Here is a 25,105-nt window from a genome sequence, read left to right as displayed (position 1 = left end):
TACCATAGATAAGTTTTACGTCTTTATTAATTTTAAACTAATTAATTACGAAAGTTCATCGACCCATAACACGTTTGGTTGTATAATTAAGTTTGAATCAAAATCTAAAAAAAAAAAATTATTAATAATATAATTTATGGGATTATGCATGTGTAATGATTTAATATAATTTAATACAAATTCAAAAAATATCCAATTTTATTAATTTATAAAACATATTAAGTGAGTGAAGAAGTCAACTTTGACAATAAGCAATCCAAAGATGGCCAAATTTATAATTAATTAATTAATTAAAATATTTGTTGAATTTCCCAAGGTGTTTGCTTGTGAATAAATTGTATTTATATTAGCCAATTAAAAGCTTAGAAAAGAGGTTGTTTTGTATTATATAAAAATAAAAAATAAAAAATAAAAAATAAAAAATAAAAATTAATGTACTAAAGTTTTGGATCGGGTGAAGTACTACATGTCCTAGTCATTTTGAAATTATTGCATTAAAAAAAAAAAAAAAAAAAAACTATATAGTTGACTTTTATAAACCCAAGAATTAGTTTAAGGGTTAGGCTTATGCAAACTAGGGTTATGTTTATTTGGTTAAGTCGTGAACGTTCGACTAAGAGGTTAGAAAGTCTAATCTATATCCCGACATAATGTTGATCTAAGAAAAAATAAGATGAAGCATAAGAAGGAAAGCTTGTGTTCGTTCACGTGTTTTGAATTTCAATCTATTTTAATTTTTGTACTTTAAATTGTCTAATGATCACCTCGAGATATGCACGAGAGCCATTGACGAGCACCAACCTTTTGTTGAGGCATGCTTATGAGATTTATAGATTTGCAACTACCCGTAAAAGAGGAAAAGGAAGAAGACAATGACGGAGTTAGTTTATATTCAGTCATTCAAAGTTAAACCTAAACTTAAACCGCTTTTTTATTATTATTAAAATTGATTAAATAATAAAATAATTTTCATGTTGATTATATTTTAACGTAGAATATTTATTTATTATAAACTATACAAATTTGTGTTACATGTATAATTTTAGTGGCTAATTTAAGTATAATTCAACTTGATTAATTGAATTTTCACCTAAATTTTGAAAAATGAGAAATTTTATTTTTAATTCTATACATAAAATTTTATAATTTAGGAACTTAATAAATATAATTTACATAAAATTTGATATTTTTGAATTTATTGTTCTTGCATAACCTTATAATTTTTCTATCTCAAAATTTTTTAATCACAAATTAAAAAGTATTTTAAAAGTTAAAATTAATATAGATTATGATCCTAAAATGAGATTTTTCTTAAAAAAAAAATATAAAATAATACTAGAGCTTTAAAAACGAGGTTTATTTTTTATATTTTGTTGTGAAATTGATTGAAAATTTTAAAATTATAGTTGACTTAGTTTTAAAATTTGATATTGTAATGTGAAATTTTGTCTAGATAATCATTTGACTTTTTTTTTTCTCTCTTTTCTTTGGCAAAAACTTTGTCAAAGTTTAATAAATATAAAATTAAAGAAAATAAAATTCAACCCATTAACTTGCAAGCTATATATGATTTAATTACACGGCCTTAATTTATTATTTGAATATAAATGTATTTATTATTTTTTAAACATGTGTTTGAAAACATTAGATGTTTCTTTTAGGATGGAAAAATTCAACATCCAATCAACTTAATCCGGTTATATATATATATATATATATATATATATATATATATATATATATTATATTAATTCTGAGTTTTGAGTATATGTTCTATTAGGTTTTAAGTTTCAAAATATATATTTTTACTAGAGTTCGGAATTTAATTTCTATTAGCACCAAAAGTTTACAAATACTCTTTTGAGTCTCGAGTTAAGTTTCCATTTGGTTCTACTTTTAAAATGTTTCACTTTAAAGTTGAGTTAATAAGCTTCACTTTTAGCCTTTAATGATAATTTATTATTAATTAATTTTCTAAAACATAAGTTAGTTATACTTAAATTTTAGATGATTATTGAAATTAATTTAAAAAGTTCACATCATAATTGTTTTAAGTGTCGTAAAAGTTAATACTAACGACTAAAAGTGAACAATGATTACATAGATAAAATAAAAATTAAACTCAAAATTAATGATAAAATGCTATTTTTTTTTTTAAATTTAAAGACCGAATAGAAATATTATATAATATTATAGTGCATTTAGTAAATGAGTAATATTTTTTAAAGTTAGATTAAAATTAAACATTTAAGAATCCCCCGTCAGCCAAATAGGCCCAATGCAAGTCTTCCACGAACAGACCAGCGGCCCAACACTCCTTGTTTAGATTTGGGCCCAAAATAGAAATTTTAATAGTAGAATTTAGAATTTAAGAGTTTCCTTTTAATCAAATAATAAATGCTTATCCCATCTGAAGCAGAGTAATTGGACTACCCTTTTAAATTAGGGTCGACAAAATTCCTCCCCGATGAATCCGGATACCAAGCAAGTATATCCCTGACTAATGGGAAGACCCCTCTATAATTCGGAGATCTGGATACCAAGCAAGTATATCCCTGACTAATGGGAAGACCCCTCTATAATTCGGAGATCTGGATACCAAGCAAGTATATCCCTGACTAATGGGAAGACCCCCTCTATGATTCGGAGATCCGGCACAAAAGGATTTACAATAAAAGTAAACTAAGGTGGAAAGTAGAAACTGGAAACTGGAAAGATCCAGATTATTGATGTCTAGCAACAAGCAGGAAGAGTACAGAAGCCACAAACAGTAGTTAAGATAATAAGAGTAAATACGGTAATAATTCATTGTTTTAAGACATTATAGAGATTAGAGAAGAAGATGATACCCCAAACTCTATACCGAGGCCGTTCTTGAAAGCGACTGAAGAAGAAGGCTCGGTGAAAAGGGATGGCAGAAAAATCACTTCCACTTCTTGAATTTGCCACCACCAAACATGCCGTGCTTCCCATGTTTGTGCTTCCCGAACTTCCCATGCTTGAACTTGCCGTGCTTGCCGTGCTTGAATTTTCCACCATGATGACCATAATGAGCAACGCCGTGGGGGTAGTGACCAGCACCATGGGCGACATGATGAGCTCCGTATGCAGCTGCTGCAGCGGCAGCACCACCAGCGAGCATTCCTGCTACACCGTGCCCTGAATTTAAGAATACTTGGAATCAGCACCTTTATAAAAATCTGCTATCAAACAGTAACCGGGATCCCCAATCTTCCTGGGTAGATTTACTTGAAAGAGTTTTTGTTTCAATTGGGTGATTGTAATTCGGAATATAACAATTTCACTTAAAATTTTTAGCTAGTTACACCCGAATGCTTCAAAACAATTCTGATACATGATGACGCAGTGGGCTTCGTTAGATTGTATTAAAAGCCATAGTGGGGGGAAAATCGATCCCATGAACACAAATCAAATCTCAATGGAGAGAAAGCATAACAATTTCCATAACGAAACGTTTAAAAATCCTTCTATTACAATCTAAAAGTGGATGTAGATAGCCTTAACAAAATAATTGAAATTACTATTAATCCCTGCAGACTAATTGACAAATTAATAGAAGAAATTAACTAAATAACAACTCGACTAAACTAATGATCTAATAACTCTTCCTACTGATGTATGTAAATTGGATTAATACCTGAATGGTGTGGAGCAGAGGGTCCAGGATATGCACCAGGAGGATAAGCACCCGGAGGATAGCCAGCCGGGGGGTAGCCATGTCCTGGGGGATATCCTTGGGGTGGATAGCCATGAGATGGAGGATAACCTCCAGGGGGAGGATAACCTCCGGGTGGGGGATATCCTCCAGGATGAGGATATCCACCTCCATGAGCAACACCATGAGCCAGATGCGAGAATAAACCTTTGTCAGATTCGTCATGTTTATCTTTTCCACCCCCCATGGCTTATCAGCTTTATAATTACAACTGTGAAATCGACAAACAGTCATATTTATCATAACTTGTTACGGATATGAAGAAATCTAATATCAAATAGAAATGGGAAAAAAAAATTGAATATTCGAATCAATGCAACTTCTCTAGTAACAAACCATACAGTTCTAAGCCCCGTAGTAAATACTAAGATCACGTCCTTGCAGAACTAGTATATAGCGACAATCTTTCCCAAGCAGAGCAAAAAAAAAAAAAAGAAAAAACGTAAGGCAAAATCTTGCATTCTAACCTTTTAATATGAAAATTAAATAGGACAAATTAGAGAAAATCTTAACATCTTAATTAAATCATTCAATTTTTTAATCTAAGATGAACTTTCCCCCTCCTTTCCTTTCTGCATCCTACCTAATCTACCGCCTTCTAAACAAATATAGCATCCAGCTTTCCGTAAGAGCGATGAAGACAGAGCATGATACAACAATTCTTCACAAGAGACCAAGACTCAAACGCATTCGCAACGGATCACAGATCGAGAACAAGAAAAAAATCGCCAATTGTAAATTCGCTGTCTAACCTAAACAAATATTCCAAAATAAAGACAAACGCATTTAATATCAACATTCAGACTTCCAATCCAAACATCACCGCTCCAGATGGAGTTTCCAAGGATAGGACAACAAAATTCAATTCATAACACTAATTACAAATGAATTTCTTCATTAAAAATCCATTACAGCTTATTTCAATCAAAAGATTCACCTATAATCACAAATTCCAGATCCGCAACAAATAAGGAATTAAAAAGCAAAGCAAGCATCTGCTACCGATACATATTGAGAATACACGGATCAAACAAACTTCTAAGCAAAGAAAACTCGTAAGCGAAAGCGAGTGAAAGAGAGAGAGGATTTACCGATCAAATGGATTATTTGGTTCTTCTGATGGTGAGAGAGAGAGGAGGAGATTTGAATTCTTGAAGAATTGGCTATATATATAGAGAGAGAGAGAGAGGAAGGGGAAGCGATTAAAATATATATTTTATTTTGATTTTCTAATTTTTAATTGTTCCTTTTCTCGCGCGAATGTAATAAAAATAAAACTCTACGCGGTCTGGACGCGTTCGAATATTCAACTAGCGTTCCTTGCGACACGTGGCGCCCATATATTCGTCCAATCCACATAGCTTTCTCCTTCCAAGATATTTGGTTTTTATAATTCAAATATCTAATGGATTAATTTAAATCATGACCAAAAATATTATTAATTTTTTATATTATAATCCCTTAAAATTTACCTGGTCCAAGTTTTAAAAGTATTGTATTAATTTTTTTATATTTAATTTAACTTAAACAAATTAATATATATATATATATATATAACAGACTTTTTTAGAATTAAAAATATGAAGGCGAAGATTTAAATTATCGACTAAAAAAAAGACATGAATTTCTTAATACCTAAGACAAGACCGATCCATCTGACTATTTCATTTCCGAGGGGGGTTGTTTGGTGCAAGGAATTTGGGGTAGGAGTAGATGAATACTTGTGATACCCGTGTTTAGTACTAGGTTTGGTGCAAATTTTCTCCGACATCATTTATACCCCATAGACAAGATATTCAACACCCTTAGATTTTGTTATAATTTTGATATTTCAACTCAAACAAACAAACAAAACTCAAACAAACAAACAAAAATAGAACTCGGTTGTCTTTTTGGAACATTTTAATATTAGATTAAAAGCTTAATACCCGAATTTTGAGATTTATTTATTTTGTTTCTAAACTATCAAAATTACAAACTAGTCCTTGAACTTTTCATATTTTAAAATTCACCCGATAATTAAAACTTTAAGAATTCCATTACATAAAATTCAAATTTATATTTAATAGACCTATTATTATTATTATTATTATTATTGAATTTTTCATAAACCTAAATCTCAAAATTTAAAGACTAAACTTGTAATTTAACCTATTTCAACTATATATAATCGATCATTTTCTTGTTCCCGAATGGTCTTCTTCAATTCTTTTAGGTTTATGCTCCCGCACAACCATACCTGATTTTCGGTGGGAAATGGATGACTTGTGGCTAGGGGTGAAAGGCCAACGTCGTACTTCATATAATGAATGAAACTTACCGGAATCCATGCCATTCTTCGTAGTATACCTGACAAATTAGATAACCGTTTAAAGTGAAGTGGGAATTCAAGAAGTTTTAGAGGCCTAAGTAGATCGGAAAATTAAGGAAATAAAGAAAAGGAAAAAGTAAATTACTAGAACAAATTTATTTTCAAATAATGAAGAAAAATCCACCACTCCATTGGATGGAATCAACTTGAAAAGGCCATCGAGAATCTGACCAAATATCACCATGAAGCCATAGAATTTTCAAAAAGAAAAAGAAAAGAGAACATAAAAATTAAATATCCCAAGAGATGCCGCCATGGAAGAATGACATTATATTCGCTGCAACTACAAGCTAAGTTATAAGTTAAATATCATTGAGAGATCCCTCTCATTTAGTTAAATATCATTGAGAGATCCCTCTCATTTAGGGTTGACCGCGTTCGTACCCATGGAGCCAAAAGTAATTTTATATTTTCTTAGTATTAGGATCGAAAGGAGGAAAGCATTATATTATTCTATATCGAAAGGTTGAAAATTGTTCGATTTAAGAAATGTTGTATTATTGAGTTTGAATATATATACAAACGTTCGATAACAATCGATCAAAACAGGATGGGGTGATTGCTATGAAGCTGGATATGAGTAAGGATTATGATAGATTGGAATAGAATTCCGACTTAGTTGTGATATGTATTAAATCGGTGACTTCTTCGAACAAATCAATGGTAACAAAAGACGGGGAGACCCATTGTCTCCTTACCTCTGTGCTTAACCTGTATGGAGGGTCTTACCAACATTTGTATATAAAGAGAAGTGAGCCTCAAACTTCTCAAGTTTTCGAATTAATCGTTGTTTCCATTCTATTTTCACGTCTTTTTTACACATGACAACTTAGTTTTCGGTCAAGCCAATGAAGAGAACTACTAGATGATCAAACGGGTTCTGAAGACATTTGGCCAAGCCTCTGGTCAATTAGTCAACTTTGATGAATCATGTCTATAGTTAGCATGAGCATGCTGTCGCACATATAAAATGAACACTAGAGAGTTGAGTGTTCGGCATTAGGCTAGTACCTAAGGCTCCCATCCCTAGTTCTACTGAGGAGAGTTTGGAGCGTGCTACAAGGGTGAAAGGACAAATTTTTCCCAAAGGAGGTAGAACGAGTCCGACTCGTGAGGAATTAGTGAGTCGGATAGGCCCCAACGGCGCCACCTCCTGCGGGACCACTCCGAGTGGCACCTCCAGTTGGACCAGACCAAGCAACAACCACTCCGATGTGGAAGGTGGCCAACAAATCAATGGTGATGGAGAGGCGAGATACTTGCAAGATTTTAGGAGATATGATCCCCGTGTCTTTAACCGGGGCCTCTAAGGACCCGATAGTGGCAAAATGGTGGCTATCGTTAATAGGGACAATCTTTCGCCTAACGACCAGAAGGTGTTGTGTGCATCGTTCATGTTGCAGAACAATGCACACATATAGTGGTAATCCGCTCAGGAGGTCTTTAGCCTCCATGGAGGTGCAATTTCAAAAACTTTGGAGGAATTCATGGAAACTCAAGACTGACGCTCTACTTTGGAGGAATGATTGCAACAAAAGGGGTTTGGGTCCAGTTCGAGTGGTCAAACTAAAGCGCCTAAAACAAGGAGTGACATAAAGAAAGGTTCTTGAATGCCTCAAGACATTTCCAACTCATCTGATTAGAAAGGTTAGGTGGAATCGAACAGATTTTACACCCATGGACCTACCAATTGATGTCCATGCTCCAATCAACCAATAGTTGATGAGAACCCGAATGACATTCAAGTGCTTACAAAAGTAATTAAACTGAATGCCAAAAGTAAAAATTGATGAACAATGCAGAATAGAAACAATTAATATAAATAATAAGATAACCATCCTTTCTTAAGAAAAGATGACCAACATATTCATTTGAACTGAAAAATGCCTATGCATTACACTCGTGAGAAACTTCTAATCTACAAACCTACTCTAAGGGCCAGGGGATGCGTTGGTGGGCCCACAAATTTAAGGACTTTTCAACTTTAGGTTAAGAAGTTGTTCATAACTTAATTTGATATGTAAGTTGGCTTATCCTATGATATAAGTTTGTTCATCCCACAATATAACTTCAAGCTTATAAATTCATCTTTTATATCAACTAACCTCTACAGTTTTTTTTTTTTTTTTTTTCCTTTTTCTGTTAGTAAGACACAAATAGGTATATTCCACGAAAAGGAAGACAACAATCTCCTTAGACAGGAAAGAACAAAGAATTGGAGTTCTTCTGTAACGGTCCAATCCCACCGCTAGCAGATATTGTCCTATCCCACCGCTAGCAGATATTGTCATCTTTAGGCTTTCCCTCAAGGCTTTTAAAACGCATCTGCTAGGGAGAGATTTTCATGCCCTTATAAAGAATGTTTCGTTCTCCTCCCAACCGACGTGGGATCTCACATCTTCATTTGTTGCAATTCCTATAAAGCAAATGATCGAAAATTTCCTCCTAAAGGGAAGTTTAAATAATTAAAAGGTAGTTTTTTCACTTTGTAGCTCAAGCTGACAGACTGATGTTCAACTTCTTGGTTGTTGATGTCTAAGACTATGAAGACAGTTTAGAGCAGTTTTCGCCTTATTCAAAGTGATTCCCAAACCAAGAAGACGCAGATTTTAAGAGTTCCCATCTAAATTGTCACAAGAGACGAGCCACTTGTACATCGCAAGTGGTAGACTCTACCGGCTGGTTTCCAACCAAGAAGCCCCTCAAAACTCTTTCCAAATTAGAAACATGAACCAAACACGTTACACAAATCCAAGTTACTATAACCTATTCCTTTATACAACCCAAACACATAATCTACATTTTTTAACACAAGACTTGTTAAAATCCTAAGCCAAACATTGCCAAGAGGGAAAAAAAAAAAAAAAAGACAACCTAAAAGTAGAGGGCATAGAACAGTGGGACCATAGCAACATAATGAAACATGGGGTATCGATTCTCTGCTGCAGTATCTAGGGTTAAATTTAGACCACCAAGTCTTAATGGGTGCTTCTTTTCACTTCTTTTTATTTTTTTATTTTTAAAAAGATGCATTAAATATCAACCTGGATTGTCCAATTAAAAAGAAAAATAAGTAGATGGCCTACAAGAAACCAGAGAGAATCCAGATAGATTATGCACTCAAGGCTATAAATTTCAGGTCAGATCAGCAGATGCTATAAAGTAAAGGGCAGATGATCTATTCTTCCAGATTCAGCAAAGTATGCTTAATTTTCAGGTCAGAACAACCTACTAACGCACTTGAAATAAAGATGTCAAGAAGAACGAAAAGCAAAACATGGAAGTATCAGAAAGACACTTTGTTAAATCAGTCTTTCATAGATGAATTTGTTAAATGGGGCTCACCGGAAAGGCTGCAAGTTTGAATCCAACAAAACCACTGAGCATCTTCGAGCTCCATTCATCAACTCAAAAAGTACACTTCTGCAGCACTGACAGTAATATTGAACAGACAAATGCAAGATCAAGATATGAAAAGCACGAGGTTTTTGAAGAGGAATGGAAGAGTAAAAAGATGTTACCAAAATGGCCAGAGCCTATCCACTTTGCCCTCGTCTGCTGTCATGCCTAACATGTAGGGAAAAGAAAAAAAAGAAAATGATGTAAATACAGGACAAAGTTTAGCATGTTACTACCTGAACAAGCCATAGTTTAGGAAAGAAAAAGAGCAATGATTTCACTGTGGTTTTAACAAAAAAAGATGAAGAAAAAACAATGTAAATCCCTGATGACCTGATATCTTTTTGACGTTCCATTTCCATATTTCTTAGACTTGGATCATTGAATTGGGGAGAGAGAATTATGTTAACCTCTGCCATCCCAACTCTGTCTTTACCGTGTAATATGGCTTTTAAGTTTTCCTCCCAGATCCGGTCCTTTCCAATCCCAGGGCTCTGCATACCAAAGAACTCTCAACAGATCTACTATTCTATCCCAAAAAGAAATACACGAGCAAGCAAATATTTCTACCTTTTAGTGAACATAACAAATCTAAAATAAATGTGAGGCTAAACAAAGTTGATCAAGAATAGAAGTTCAATCAAGATAATCCTATTTTCAGGATGAAATCTAAAACTCTTTGCGCAAAAACTAAAGGGAATAATGAGTAATAATTTCAGTATTTGAGGAGTATGCCCTAAGAAGCACGAACACTTTAGTATGGCTAGCATATCCATGTCTGACATGTGTCGGACACTTGACACTGCAACACTTGTTAGACACGTACCAAACACTTGTTAGTGCAATAGATGTGGTAGACACTAGTCATACAAAGTCAAAGTAGATCCAATATTTGTTAAACATGCATCAAACACTTAAAAGTAAAATAAATCAAACTAATTTTTAAGCATTTAGATATATAAACTCATTGCCTTCGAATTTCCTTCTAATACAAAAATGATATATAATTTTTAAAATGTATATTTTAATAAACGTGCCCTTGTCGTGTCAATGTCATGTTGTATCCGTGGTTCCTAGAGTTTGCCAATAGTTCACAGCAACATTTGTCTGATTGTCGGATTTGCTTCCGCCCAGTTCGAGATATTTAGGGTCTTCAAGTTTGAATATAACTAAGGTTCTCTCTTCTTCTATCTACCTCCCACTCTCTTCCTAAAGGAACTGTCAACTGAAATTCTCAACATAGTATATCCACCTGTTATAATACTTTCGTTATCTTTCAGTAATCAAAATACACAGAAGGTCATCTGCTCAAACAAGCTAACCACTAAGTTAATGAATCTCTTTTACTTCTCTCCAATTCCAGGCTTCCCTTTTCTCCAACAGGCGTTTGTGAATTTCTGCACGGCAATCACATTCTCCCTTTCCTTTCTGAAATACAACAACCATCTGCCACAAACCATTATTCTTAAAGGCTAAAAATTGTCCCAAAACATAGTTCAACATTAAAATTGGAATATTATCTAACCAATCATTCTCAGCCAACTTGTCCCCTCTCCACTAAATCCTCATTCACTAAGATGGAGATATATGAATTTCCTTAGAAAAGTAAATCTCCTCATTGTCGCATCTTAAAGCAATATGATACCAATACTAAGGTAGTGGGAACAGGAATAAAGCAAACCGATCCTTTATTATCAAAGAATTTTGATTTAACTAATCTGATAAGACAATTAACATGTGAATAAGGATTTACATAATGGCAATAGCTAAAAGTCAGCAGTAGACAAGACAATTGCAACCGAAAGATGTGTTTGCTAAGAAAACAGACGTACAATACAACTGATCAAAGTGATGTATTAACGTCAAGAGAACAGACTACAGAATGAAGGACAAGATGAACACAAGCAATAACAGCAGTGATACTTATACATCAGTACAAACTGGAAAGTAAAAGAAAAGGAGTCCGATCATAAAGAACGGGAAGCAGAAGGTAGAAAGTAGCACTATAAACTCAAAAATCGAACCAAATACATTCAATATATTAGATTTTCTTCATCGGAATATCATTACATTAAAACCTAATTTCAAAAACTTGAAGAAATGAAAGTCGTTTCCCTGAAATAGGCCAGGCGTAAAAAAAAATAAAAAATAAAAAAATCTCATCATTCGTAGCTTAAAAATTCTGCAAAATCATGAGAGATGGAGAGAGAGACCTGAGGTTGATAGAACTTGAGAAATTTAGTAATCAAGATCGGAATATCGCCGCGAGGAGCAACGAGAGGTATCCCGAGGAACTTGCAGAGTTGAGGTTTCAATTGTATTTTTTCGCTTAGAAGACGAGCACCGACACTAATCTTGGCAGGAGCCATGGATTTTCGAGATTTTTTTGCCAGTCACCAGCTTTGATCGTGATCGGACCTTTGAATCTCAAGCTTCTTGTTAAACATTTCTCATTTCCGCCGGCGGTGGCTGCCATGGCTTCCTCTGCAATTCCCCACTTTAACCAGTTGGTTAATGGGCCTGGTTTTGGAGTTAACCTTTGGTTAAAATCTTATTTTATTTTGAGTTTTAGCTATAAATTAAAAATAAATAAATAAAACCAAATCTAGAGTTATTCATTTTATTTATTTATTTATTTGACAAATTCATTTAATTTATGTCTAATCCAAATTAAATTTCCAAAATTGAAAAAAAAAAAAAACTAATCTTATTTAATAATTATTTTATTTCTTATATTTAAAAAATAAGAATTATATATTTGAAAATTACATTTAAACTCAATTTAATAATTGAAATTTCTTTCAAATTAAATCTTGAAATTGGTGTAAATTAAAAATTTTAAATATTATTAATAAAAATATAGATTTAGTATCATTTTTAATTCGAGCTTTACTGAGGGATAAGAAATTTATTTTAAAAAATAAATAAATTAAAATCAAAATCAAAATCAAGTTAAAAAGAAAAATACAATTGTAAGGAAAATGAAATTGAGAGCATATGATTACCGCATTGTCGTTTGGAAAAAATGTTGAGAGCCCAAGAGAAGGCCAAGTCAAACGACATGTCGGTATAGAATCTCATGCTTACGTGAGAATGATTATGTGCTGTAGCCGTGCTTTTTAAGCTAAATATAATAATTATTATTATTTATATTCATAGAAACTTAGATATACTTTTTTTTTTCAATTATCAATTATTCCTTTTCATACCACTTGCAATAATTGGAAACAATGCCTAAGTTCTCTTATAAAATATTATAGGGACAAATCCGTAATTTGCCCATTCATTAATAAATTAAAAATTGTATTTTCATCGACATTCTTATGCTCCATAAGTTCAATATCAACATGAGAGACAAATCGACACCTAATAATAATAATTAAAAATTTTGAATTAGTTTAAAAAATAGTGAAAAAGTAGAGTATTTTGTATGAATTATATATATATATATATAATTGAATCATAACGTAATGTACATGTTGGCGACACGAACAAACGAACCATTTGAATGCATGGTCTACTTAGTCATAGTCAGCTCGTGTTACATTTTTGTGTTTGATCAAATCCAATTTGTTCGATATGGAATCAATTGTGCTCTTCTCCGCTCCCAAGACATATTAGTGTCTATCTTCAGAAATTAAATAATTTCATGATTTGTATAATATCAAAAGTAGTATTTTATGCTCCGATAAAAAATCTTACCAATCTCACATACCCCGACCAAATAAATATTTAAATAATTAATATACGTTGATATTAAAAAAAAAAAAAAGACGAAACCCACCAAACAACCCATTAAAATCACGTTGTTTGTCCATTCAAAAGAAAAAATAAATGAGTCAAATTTGTCGGAATAGGTATTGTTTTAAAGGTTAACCCTAGTAGTAGAGATGAAAAAAACAATTATAATCTGGTTGAAAAATAAAAACAATTAATTCAATCTAATTGACTTGTAAATTTTTTGAATTGGGTTAGTTGGAGTTGATCCGATCATTTATTATTATTATTTTTTAAATAAATAATTAGTTCTATTTATTTATTAATATTCAGTTTACAAATAGTTAAAAATTATTTTTGAAAATGGTCAGAGAATAAATAATAAAAAATAATTATGAAATTAAATAAAATATATATATATATATATATGCTTACTTGTCATTCCACTCCTTCTCTCTCTATTGCTAGACATGGCTTGGTGCCTATGCCACCATTTCCCATCTCTCTTTTCTTTTTTTTCTTTTTTTCACGTAAAATATGTCACCTTTATTATTCCCTAATTCCCCATTTCTTCCCAAAACCATATTAATCTATACTTTTTACCTTATATATCTTTTTACTTTTTACTTTTACCAGCATACGTTCCACTTTTGTTTTCTTCACAACTTCAGTAATTTAATTTTAGGTTGAAGAATCAATAAAATGACAAAATTAACAAAATTAACGAACACAAATTAAGGTAGCTTTTAATTTTATACAATAAATACATTCGATAAAACTAAATACTCGAATAATTAAAAGGTAGATAAAATAAAAAAATAAAATGCTTTCCTCAATTTAAGATTTTCTAGGTAGGTATGTTCCTTTATTTTTTTTTTATAATTAATTTTTTAAGAATACATTAAAAAAAAAAAAAGTTTTATACCGGTTATCATCTTTCATGATATACTTATAAATTCTTTTAATATACACGATTACAATCAAATATATAAACATCTGACTTTGAATAAATTCCCTTATCTTATATCGTCATCTCTCCATTATCCTAAAACTCCTTTACAACTTGATTATTTTTAAAATACTCCTATAAATACAAAATTATATATTAATTTTATTTATCAGAAAAAGTAAAATATGACATAGTTGAAGATAATGTAAATAAAATGAGATGCAAAAGATCTCCATCAAAGTTTTGAGTGGTCCTCCACTTCACAAAAAAAAAAAAAAAAAAAAAATATATATATATATATATATATATGATGTAACTCCATACAAATTTTAGCAAAAAAGATCGTCAATAGATACAGATATGTTGAAAAAAAATATATCTTCTCTGTTTACTTTGTTTTTCGCTTCCTAATTGTGAGACCCATCACGAAAATGACGGATGAATTGTTTTCATAGTTGAATGCAGATCGAATAAAACGACTGATTTATATTTTTCTTTTTATCCATTATTACTTCTTTTTTTTCTTATTTCGTCCATTATTTTTTATTAGTAAACATTTTATTCCTACATAAAAATTAAAAAAAAAAAATAAAAATTTGATTATTTTTTATTTAAAATATGATTGGATGGAGGGGTCAACGAGTCAATTAAGGTTGTTAAGCTTTAAAAAAAATGATTAGATACGGAAAGCTCTCAAGGAGATTTGAGACCACAAATAACAAAGTCCTTAATGAGAGGGAATTCCATCATTATCTTCAATATTTATAATTATAAATATTATATATTATTATTATAATTAGTGGGTAGGGCCCAATTGGACCTGGCCCACCACCAAATGATTGGGCCATTGGGAGTACTGAGAAAATGGCTGCATCCGTATCGTGGCAAAACAATGATGAAATACCAAATCCACCCTTCCAGTGCATGACACGTGTCGAAATCCTAACTCAACTCTCGAACTGACTAAACGACAAAGCGCAATTACTACAAAAAGACGATCTCACCCTCCCCACCACTTAGAAATGATTGTGACCGTCGGATTGGAAAAGAAAAGAAAAAAAAAAAAAATCCAAATATTAAAATAAAAATAAAAACACAGATATTCTTATTGTGTTAGATTTAGATAAAGATATGCGCATGATATAAATAGTACTGTGGGCTTGGCCCACGACACTTTATAATAAATAAATTATTAATTAATTAATTAATATAATATACATATATATATATTATATTAGCATGAAATGAAATGAGATCGTACGGCTCACAATTCCTCTGTTTGGTCCCCACCAATTTCTGATTTTGTTCCCACAAATATATTATTCTCTTTTTTTTCTTTTATTTTACTTTTTATTTTATTTTAGACTGAATTATGTCTAATTACGCTAAATTTTTATCGTAAAGAATATATTTTAAATTAGGAGACAAAAAATAAATTATATTCTAGCGATATAAATAGAAGTAAAATTTGGTGATATGATGACCAACTTGTTTATTCAAATATACCGAACATCACCGACAATTTCTATTAAACAATATCAGGTATATTTTATATACGCTAAAAGAAAGGAATTTTATTTTTTTAAATTAAAAAATATAATTAGAATTTGTTTGGGTCACTAAGTTTGAAAAAGAGAATATATAGATAGCTTAAGAGGAAAATAGGGAAAAAGTGTGGAATTTAAAATATTTGCAAGTTGCATAGCTAATAGAAAAGTCAATTCAATATAATAATTAACTTTTTTTTAAAATTTTAAATAAATTAAAATTTTAATTTTAATTAAAAATAATAATTTTATTATTGTGACCCCATTTTGCCCTTTCATCCACTGCAAAAAGGGAAGCAATATTCATTATTATATTTATAGACAAAAATCAGAATCAGATTTATTTTTTATTTTAATTTTTAATTTTTAATTTTGTAATTAAGGGGAGAGAATATTAAGAGTATAATAACCATAAAATGGAGGGGAAATAGTCATATTTGGAATAATTGAGGGATATGAATGTTGAACATTACAGTAGTTTAAAGCATGTGTAGCTATTTGGAAGGGAATAAAAGAATTTCTTTTCGTTTTTTTTTTTTCGGGTCGGTTAGTGGTTGGAATAGATAAATTTTTCAAACACATCTGAAATTTCTGGCTGATTGGGTTTGTAAACTGAGTAACTCGAGTAGAGTTCCCAACTAAACTTAACTCTTTAATTTTAAGGTGGGTCGGGTTGGGTTGGAAGGGTGTTTTTTTTAATTATTTTAAAAAATCATAGTTATCTACTGGACGTGTTACGTTAATAACTAAAATCTCATAAAGTTTAATATCAAACATTTACAAGTCAACCACGTATCACCAACATCAGTTACATACGTCAAATATTCTTAATCTTAAAGGTAGGATAAGGTAGGGTTGGATTGGGTTGTAACCCTATTTTTGGGTTTATCAGGTTGATTCGACCAGAAAAATTTCAACTCATTAACCGACCAATTTTTAAGATTTGGGTTGAATAATTTGAGCGGGTTTTGATTTTTAGGTCATATGAATACCTATAAAAAAAATTGGAAAATTATGTTCTCGTTACTTAAAACGCTATTTCTTATCGTATAATTATGATAAGTCTCAAAAACACTATTTCTATTTCTATCGTATAATTATCATGAGACCAAATCTAAAGGTAAAAACAATCGTTTGTCAAAGAAAAAATTATTGACATACACTTTTATAGTAAATCAACGTAGAAATGAATAAGATCAGATGAATCATAAAATAATGCTTACAGATATTGTTCGCTTTGGTCCGTTACGTATAGTTATCAGCCTCACGATTTTAAAATGCTTCTGTTAGGAAGAAGTTTTCACTCTTATAAGAAATGTTTCAGTAATCCTGTCCAACCAATGTAGAATCTCGCAAAGTTCCTCTCTCTTTGTGGCCAAACTAGCACACCAACCTTTGATCTTCTGGTTCCATGCACCAATCCACATTTTGTTGCTTTCAAACTTGTTCTTTTAAGATATAAAGATAGCCCCTTATAAAGGTGACATAAGCTAACCCTAATTCGTAGATGGGTATATTATATATAAAAGAATTTGATTTCATTTGATTCGTAAACAAGAATTAGACACGTGCGAGCAATGCATGTGGGCTTCTATGTTTGACGATCGTTTGGTTGAAACTTCTCGAAAGTCTTCCGAACATATGTCCTACTAATATCTAACCTGCCTTTAGAGTGTCTTTAACATATGCTCTTTCAAAAGTTTACAACCCCCATTTGATTTGCTTTTCATGCAAGGAGATTGCCCTAGTTGAATGGAAAATATTCTCTCTCTTAGGGTTGTCGTTTTTTTAGAACCATGTTGTATGGTTCGGATAAACTGATTTTTTTTTTTTTAGTGTAAGAAATACGACGGAGTATGAGGATTTGAACTTTCGAATTTAAGGAGACGAGTAAATTTCTAAGGCTACTCTCCCGAGGTGTTCTCGAGGTGTTCCCCATCCACCTCGTTAACCCTATTTTTTAATACATGTTTTTATTATTATTTACATTTCAAGTTTTATATGTTTTATATATCGACAATTAAATAATTTTACGTTAACTATTTTGTTTATATTAGAAACGTGAAAAATCTATGTTTAAATGAAGATTTTCTCGGTAAAATTAATAATTGAAATAAAGGATAATTAAGTAATATTATATTTGTTTGTTTTATTTATTTATTGCAAATTAGTTAGGTCCATAAAAAAGGTTAACTATCCACGAAAAATATCTATAAATTTTACATTTTTGTCTTAAAAATATTTATCTTTTAATTTAAAAAAATTAAAAAATTAAAAAAAATACTTCGGTATAAAAATATTTATTACTTTATTAAAAAAATATCTTTTTAACTTTCAAATATTTACTAATACCTTATAAATTAAATTAAATTAATAATTTTTTTCAAAAAATACTTATAAATTTTTAAAAATTTAAAGATATTATTGAAAATTTTAAAAACAGACAATTTAGCCTAAAAATAAAAATGGATCCATCTCCATCAATATCAATATAACGATCAACGAAAAGACCAGTTCGACCCATAGATTAGCAACGTTGAATATATTTTAGAAATCAACTTCTGATTATAATTAGGAGTTAGTCACGACCTTACTTCTATAAAACCCAGTTTATCTCTCTTCCCTTTATTTGGGAGGAGGGAAATCTTTACGAATATCGAAAAGATAGAAAAGATGTTATCGAAAAAGATTGCCATTCTCCGTTCGTGTTTCTCTCTAAATTTGAAGAAAAAAAAGGAAATCTTTGCGTTCAAAGGATAGACCCATTATTTGTCTTAGAATTATTATCTCTATCAACAGTGTTGAGCTTTGTTTGTCTATGGATTAGATAGGACATGCTTTTCATAGCCATTTCCCCTTGTGTGGATTTATAGCACATCAAACACTAATTTCTTGATAATATGTGTCTGACAGATACAATGGTTTGACACGGTTTATTTTGGGTATAAAATTTCATGGCTTTGCTTTTGGAACTACTCGAAAAATCTCGTATTAATGAAGATAATTACTTGTATAACTCTCGACTCGACTGTAATATCTTGTTGTGACATAATTTTTTTTTAAAGGTAATTGATTAATAATAAAAATTAAATTAATTTTTATTTTTTTTTTGAAAGAAAACACGACAAAAAAAGAACATTAAATTTAAGTTTTCACTCTAAAATAAATAATAAATAAATAAAAATAATAAAAAAATCCCTAAAATAAGGCTTTTTGTGGAAGAAAAAGTAAAGCCATGACAACCGCCCAAGAGGCCCCCTCTTTGTATTGTTTTTCTCTTTTATTTTTTTATTTATTTATTTTTATAAATACAAATTCTTCTATTTTTGTGTCGGAATCTGTGTCATGTTTTTTTGTTTGTTTTTTTTTTTTTTTTTAAAGTTATAGCTGTCTTTACTAAATTCAAACCAATGGTGCAAATTTGAATAGCTTCTATTTGAGTTTTTTTTTTTTTTTTCCTTAAAAATAAAAACCCCTATACCATAGTGTGTCTTATCATTTCCGAGCTAAATATTGAATATATTTCTTCTAAAAGATCTTCCATTGTTAAACACGAGTGATTGAAATTCTTTACAGTTCCATTCAACGATCTTTTAACGTGACATTAAAAGTATGAAAAAGAATTATTATAGCTTCTATGACGATTCGTCTAGAAGACTCTACTCCCCATTACATGATTAGGTTTACTAAGGAGATGCTTCCATACCCTTATAAAGAATGTTTCGTTCCTCTCTCCAACCGATATGGGATTTCACAATTCATGATGTTTCCACACCCTTATAAAGAATGTTTTGTTTCTCTCTCCAATCCACCCCTTTGGGATCGAGTGTCCTCACTAGCACTCATTCCCCTTTTCAATCAATGTGAGATCTCACAATCCACCTCCGTTCGAAAACCCAGTGTCCTCGCTGACACATTGCTCGGTGTCCACCCCTCTTCGAAGCTCAACGTCCTCCTTTATGATCATAATAGATCGAGTCTTAAAAAGGTTTTCACACCCTTATAAAGAATGTTTCGTTATCCTCTCAAACCCATGTGAGGTCTCACATTTATGATCATAATCAAATGACATTGAGTGGGTATTTATAATGCTTAGGACGTTACAAATAGTATCAGAGCGAAACCCTTTTCAATTATGAACCGATGAAACACATAATATATAGTTTTGATTATCTTAGTTTAATTCATAACATTTTATAAACCTTTTAGCATAAGAAAATGATATGATATTCATAAAATAAGATAACCCATTAAACTTTAGTCCAACAAATGAAAAATAATGAACTTTATTGAAAAAAATGATGACATTAATGAATATAAAATAAGATGAATGGAAGGCAAAATGAATGATGATTATGATTTATCAAGTTGAATCCTTTTTCTCCTCTCTCTCTTTCTCCTTTCCAATATCCAAAGTGTATCATAATTCAAATCCCTTTTCCTTCATGAGTGTGGTAATCATTAAATCTCTCTCTTTTTTTTTTTTCCTTTTTTTTTTATTTGTTTATAAAATATATCAAGACATATCGATTATTTTCAATCATTTGATGTGTTATCGATAGCTATATCGACATATCGACAAATTTCTAGTACCCTTGTTATAATTTTGACTGCCCAATAACCAGTTTAGTCCCGAGGTAAGGAACAATCAGTTACACCAAACAATGCAATGGACAACCCGACAAATATACATCGACAGGAGCACGTACTATGATGGTCGGGACAAAGGGTTATGATCCTACGAAGGTGAGCCTCGATTCAAAAAGAATCAGGGCCAAACTAGGGTTATGAATTCTCCATCTCATTGGGAAGGGTTAAGTATAACGTCTCATACCCACGATTTGTATCAGGATTTAGAATATGAATTCAGCACCAATAACCCTAGAAATTCTTCGAACTACCCCATGACTGACTTCTTCATCCTCTTGCTCATCACTTCTGTACTTTCTTACTGGGTATCTTTGATACTAACCTTGTCTCTAAAACGATTTTCTAACAAGGCTGTGTATGAAAGCGACGAACAGGGGATGTAAAAGAATGTCGGGATGATCAAACGTCTACCCACGATTTGGATTAGGATTCAGAATCCAAATTCAACACCAATAACCCTAGAAACTCTCCGAGCTACCCCATGACAAACTTCTTCATCTCCTGTTCGTCACTTCCGTACTTTCTTATTGGGTATCTTTGATACTAACCTTGTCTCTAAAACGATTTTCAAGCAAGACTGTGACGTGAAAGCGACGAACAGGGGATGTAAAAGAATGTCGGGATGATCAAATGTCTCGGCACTAACTAGGTAATATAAAGAATGGCGAAGAAAGAAGTGTGAGAATAAACTAAGAGAAAAGAAAAGGGAAAGCAAAGATGGTGGAATCCCATGAGGAGGAGAGAGAAAGAAAAGAAAGCTCACTTCTCTCTCTTTCCCTCCCTATATATTTCCTTCATCTCTCCCACTTTCTTCAGCCATATTAACTCTTTTGTTCTTTCTCTCTCATGGATATGGCTGACCCTCAGAACGACGCCGTTCTTGCCTACCCTCACAATAACCTCAATAATAATAATAATCTCCACCAGCTTCCCCTCCTCACTGTTACTCTCAAGGTCCCTTTCTTTCTCTCTCCTCTCTTTCTCTCTCTCTCTCTTCAAATTTTGCATTTTTTTTGTTCAATTTATTGTTTTTTTGATTTATAAGAGAACCCATTTGGGAAATTTGGATTTTTACAGTTTGAAGAAGTTGTTTACAAAGTGAAATTAGAAGGGAAAGGCGGCGGCGGAGGCGGCGGCTGCTGCGGCGGCGGCGGTTCATGGGGCGGCACTAGAGAAAAAACCATTCTAAACGGAATAAGTGGAGTTGTTTTCCCCGGCGAAATACTCGCCATGCTTGGCCCTTCCGGCAGCGGAAAAACCACCCTTTTGACAGCACTTGGCGGCCGTCTCTCCGGCAAACTCTCCGGCAAAATCACTTACAATGGACACCCATTTTCCGGCGCTACCAAGCGCCGGACCGGCTTCGTCGCCCAAGATGACGTTTTATACCCTCATTTAACCGTCGCCGAAACCCTTCTCTTCACCGCCCTCCTCCGCCTTCCCTCCTCCCTTACTGCCGACGAAAAAGCCCAAGCCGTTGAACGAGTCATCTCCGAGTTGGGTCTCACTCGCTGCCGCAACAGCATGATCGGCGGCCCACTTTTCCGGGGAATCTCCGGCGGAGAGAAAAAAAGAGTCAGTATCGGTCAAGAGATGCTGATTAACCCTAGCTTGCTTTTGCTCGACGAACCCACCTCCGGTTTAGACTCCACAACCGCCATGAGAATCATCACCACCGTTAAACGCCTCGCCGCCGGCGGTCGGACAGTTGTCACGACAATTCATCAGCCGTCCAGCCGCCTTTACCACATGTTTGATAAGGTTGTTTTGCTGTCGGAAGGCAGCCCAATTTATTACGGCGCAGCTTCAACCGCCATGGATTATTTCTCCTCCATTGGATTCTCTACCTCCATTACCATCAATCCAGCTGATCTCCTTCTCGATCTTGCAAATGGTATTTAAATTTAAATTTTTTTCCCTTAATTTGGGTATTTTTCTCATAAAGGAAAAAAAAAAAAACAAAAAAAAACAAAAAGTTGGGTTATAAAAAAAAAAAAAAAAAAAAAAAAAAAAAAAACATGAATTTCTTTGTCCTTTTTTTTCCCTTTAAAATATTGAATCATGTGTAGACCATTTATAATCACTTGGCCTACTACTACACATTTTGATGCTTTAAACTTTTTTTCCCCTCATTTTTTAAATCAGCCCATGTTGTTATTATTATTATTATTTTTCGGGTTCAACCCAGAAATCAAATTTTAATCTTTAAAATGGTAGTTGATGTTTTATCTACTGAATGGTTAATAACAGGAATCGGTCCTGATTCGAAATATGCAAACGACGGAGGAGAGAACATGGAACAAGAACAAAAAGGTGTGAAAGAAGCCCTAATTTCAGCTTATGATAAGAACATTTCCTCCACATTGAAGGATGAGCTTTGTAGTTTGGATGCTAATAACTTCACCAACTATGCAAAAGATGCCTCAAGTAAGCTCACTCTCTTTCTCAATCACCCTTTTACCAATCATTTAAGCTTTCTTGCTTGGTTTTCAAAACCCGTATTTTAAGTACTTGTGTAACGGTCCAAGCCCACTGTCTAGTAGAAAGAGGTTTCCACATCTTTAATGAGGAATGTTTCGTTTCTTTCTCCAACTGACGTGATATCTCAAATTTGAAAAAGTCATTTCAAACAGACTCTAAAAATTGATAGAACGAAAAAGATTTCATCTTTTATATTAGAACAGATCGTAGGATAATGAATTTGATACACCCACGAAAAAAAACGTTTTTTTTTTTTTTTTTTTTTTTTAAAGGAAAATGATTTGAGGGAATAAGATTCCAATGATGATGATGATCATAATGTGGGTGTAGAGAGAGAGAGGAGATCAAGAGAAGAGTGGTGCACGAGCTGGTGGTATCAATTCAGAGTGCTATTGCAAAGAGGGCTAAAGGAGAGAAGGTATGACGCCTTCAACAAGCTAAGGATCTTTCAAGTCATAAGTGTAGCCATTCTTGGTGGACTCCTATGGTGGCACACTCCGACATCCCACATCGAAGATCGTGTAAGAATCTCTTTCTTTTTCCTTATTTTTTCTTAGAGATGTCCACAAGACAAGACAAGAATGTCTGATGTTCTATGTTTGATGTTTCAGATAGCGTTGTTGTTCTTCTTCTCCGTCTTTTGGGGCTTCTACCCGCTCTACAACGCCGTATTCACCTTCCCACAAGAACGCACCATGCTAATCAAAGAGCGATCCTCCGGCATGTACCGTCTCTCCTCCTACTTCCTCGCACGAACCATCGGTGACCTTCCTTTAGAACTCGCTCTCCCAACCGCCTTCGTTTTCATAATCTACTTCATGGGTGGCCTCAACCCTCACCCTCCCACCTTCCTCCTCTCCCTCCTCATCGTCCTCTATAGCGTCCTCGTCTCGCAGAGCCTCGGCTTGGCATTCGGTGCCATTCTCATGGATGTCAAGCAAGCCACGACGCTCGCCTCCGTCACGACGCTCGTCTTCCTCATCGCTGGCGGCTACTACATTCAACAAATTCCTCCGTTCATTGTGTGGCTTAAGTATCTCAGCTATAGCTTCTATTGCTACAAGCTTCTGTTGGGTGTGCAGTACAAAAACGACGACGTTTATGAGTGTGGGAAAGGGGAGTTTTGTCGGGTGGCGGATTTTCCGGCGGTTAAGTCGGTCGGGTTGGACCGGCTTTGGGTTGATGTTTGTATTATGGCGCTCATGCTGGTTGGGTATCGGCTGGTTGCTTTCTTGGCTCTTCATAGGGTGAGATTGAGATGAAGAATTAAAGAGAGTTTTTGTTCTTTGGGGTATGGCTTTGTATGTTTTGTAATTTGTTCTTGGTTTCTCTTTCTCTCTCTATGACTCTCTTGTATCATCATTGGTAGCCAATAAGGGCAAAGTTGGAAGAGTTTTCATCTTCTTCGATCCACCCGAGACTATCAACTCGAGTATAGCTAATTTGATCAAAACTATATATATGTTCGACCACACAAGCCGCCTGCACGTGCATGTTTAATTGTTTGCAACACAACAGACTTGCCTCTACACTAGGCTAAGTCATCCAGCTCGATCTTGCCTCTACTCGGAGCTAAGGTTCTCTTAATACAACGTTGCATCTCATCTTGTCATCTTGGTTTCCAATCAAAATGACCCATATGTCTTGACGCCATTCCAAGCCTTGGGGTGTCATTGGCCTAACTCACTTAGTGATACCATCGAGAATAGGTCCACGTGTCGCTCATCTGGTTGAGACATCTTGAACATCTATCCATCTGGGATCTATTGAGGCATTGACCTTCATGTGCCAATGTCATTTATGGAAACCGTACCATATAGCAACGGTATAATTCAACCTCCAACACGTAGGTCGGGGCACAACATTGACATACCCACATCAGTCGTTACTATCCTTAAAAACCCATTTTAAAGTAAGTTGCTATAGACACTCTTGTAATTTAGCCTAAAATGAAATGTGGAACTAAAAATATGGGCTACTGACTAAGGTTGCAAAGTGGCCCAAATAATAGCAAACGTGGCAACCCAAAACAAATTGCATCAGGCTCAAACCTAATGTGAAAAGACTAAAATGCCATGACAATTATTACAATTACTACCATTAATTCACATATATGATTTTTCTTTTTTTAGTTTTGTGTATATTATTTGAACTCAATAAAAAAAAAATGAATATTTTTTATTCCAAAGGAATTTAAATAATTAATCCTAGAGAGATTTAAAATTCTAATTTAAAATAATAAATTCATATAAATT

The 25,105-nt window shown here is 33.1% G+C and overlaps 2 protein-coding genes and 1 long non-coding RNA gene across 7 annotated transcripts; 1 reads left to right on the top strand and 2 right to left on the bottom strand.

Moving 5' to 3' along the window:
• Positions 1-2,693: 2,693 nt before the first annotated feature.
• Positions 2,694-4,972, bottom strand: LOC111810895 (glycine-rich protein A3). Of its 3 annotated transcripts, none has more exons than XM_023697726.2 (3): positions 4,828-4,972; positions 3,659-3,947; positions 2,694-3,159 (listed from the first exon to the last, which is right to left on the bottom strand). In XM_023697726.2, the coding sequence occupies exons 2-3, from the start codon at positions 3,921-3,923 to the stop codon at positions 2,924-2,926; spliced, it is 501 nt and encodes a 166-aa protein (XP_023553494.2). In that variant the 5' UTR covers positions 3,924-3,947; positions 4,828-4,972; the 3' UTR covers positions 2,694-2,923. The 3 variants fall into 3 exon arrangements, with proteins under 3 accessions (XP_023553494.2, XP_086973332.1, XP_086973331.1); XM_087117206.1 differs by lacking the exon at positions 4,828-4,972 and adding an exon at positions 4,674-4,694; XM_087117205.1 differs by lacking the exon at positions 4,828-4,972 and adding an exon at positions 4,078-4,102.
• Positions 4,973-9,190: 4,218 nt separating this feature from the next.
• On the bottom strand, positions 9,191-12,049 carry LOC111810136 (uncharacterized). 3 transcript variants are annotated; one of them, XR_002817370.2, is made up of 4 exons: positions 11,720-12,049; positions 9,840-10,952; positions 9,629-9,674; positions 9,191-9,538 (listed from the first exon to the last, which is right to left on the bottom strand). It is a non-coding gene; the product is annotated as an uncharacterized LOC111810136 (long non-coding RNA). The 3 variants fall into 3 exon arrangements; XR_002817369.2 differs by having other exon boundaries at positions 9,840-10,000; positions 11,720-12,042; XR_015411768.1 differs by lacking the exon at positions 11,720-12,049 and adding an exon at positions 11,032-11,707.
• Positions 12,050-21,169: 9,120 nt separating this feature from the next.
• On the top strand, positions 21,170-24,263 carry LOC111809645 (ABC transporter G family member 14). Its single transcript, XM_087117188.1, has 5 exons — positions 21,170-21,323; positions 21,447-22,263; positions 22,620-22,796; positions 23,181-23,371; positions 23,462-24,263. Exons 1-5 carry the CDS (start codon positions 21,216-21,218, stop codon positions 24,110-24,112), a joined length of 1,944 nt encoding a protein of 647 aa, XP_086973314.1. The 5' UTR covers positions 21,170-21,215; the 3' UTR covers positions 24,113-24,263.
• The last annotated feature ends 842 nt before the right edge of the window (positions 24,264-25,105 follow it).

The sequence above is a fragment of the Cucurbita pepo genome, chromosome 14 (genome assembly GCF_057944985.1).
Source record: "Cucurbita pepo subsp. pepo isolate OVF chromosome 14, ASM5794498v1, whole genome shotgun sequence".
In the NCBI taxonomy this organism is placed as follows: Eukaryota; Viridiplantae; Streptophyta; class Magnoliopsida; order Cucurbitales; family Cucurbitaceae; genus Cucurbita; species Cucurbita pepo.
This window is presented reverse-complemented; position numbering and strand designations above follow the sequence as displayed.

Excerpts from the sequence above, each read along its gene's own strand:
- LOC111809645 (XM_087117188.1), top strand. The coding sequence starts at position 21,216 with ATGGATATGGCTGACCCTCAGAACGACGCCGTTCTTGCCTACCCTCAC. Across the intron at positions 21,324-21,446 it reads TCCTCACTGTTACTCTCAAG|TTTGAAGAAGTTGTTTACAA; the intron begins GTCCCTTTCTTT and ends GGATTTTTACAG. Across the intron at positions 23,372-23,461 it reads CATCCCACATCGAAGATCGT|ATAGCGTTGTTGTTCTTCTT; the intron begins GTAAGAATCTCT and ends TTGATGTTTCAG.
- LOC111810895 (XM_023697726.2), bottom strand. The coding sequence starts at position 3,923 with ATGGGGGGTGGAAAAGATAAACATGACGAATCTGACAAAGGTTTATTC. Across the intron at positions 3,160-3,658 it reads CTCTGCTCCACACCATTCAG|GGCACGGTGTAGCAGGAATG; the intron begins GTATTAATCCAA and ends TCTTAAATTCAG.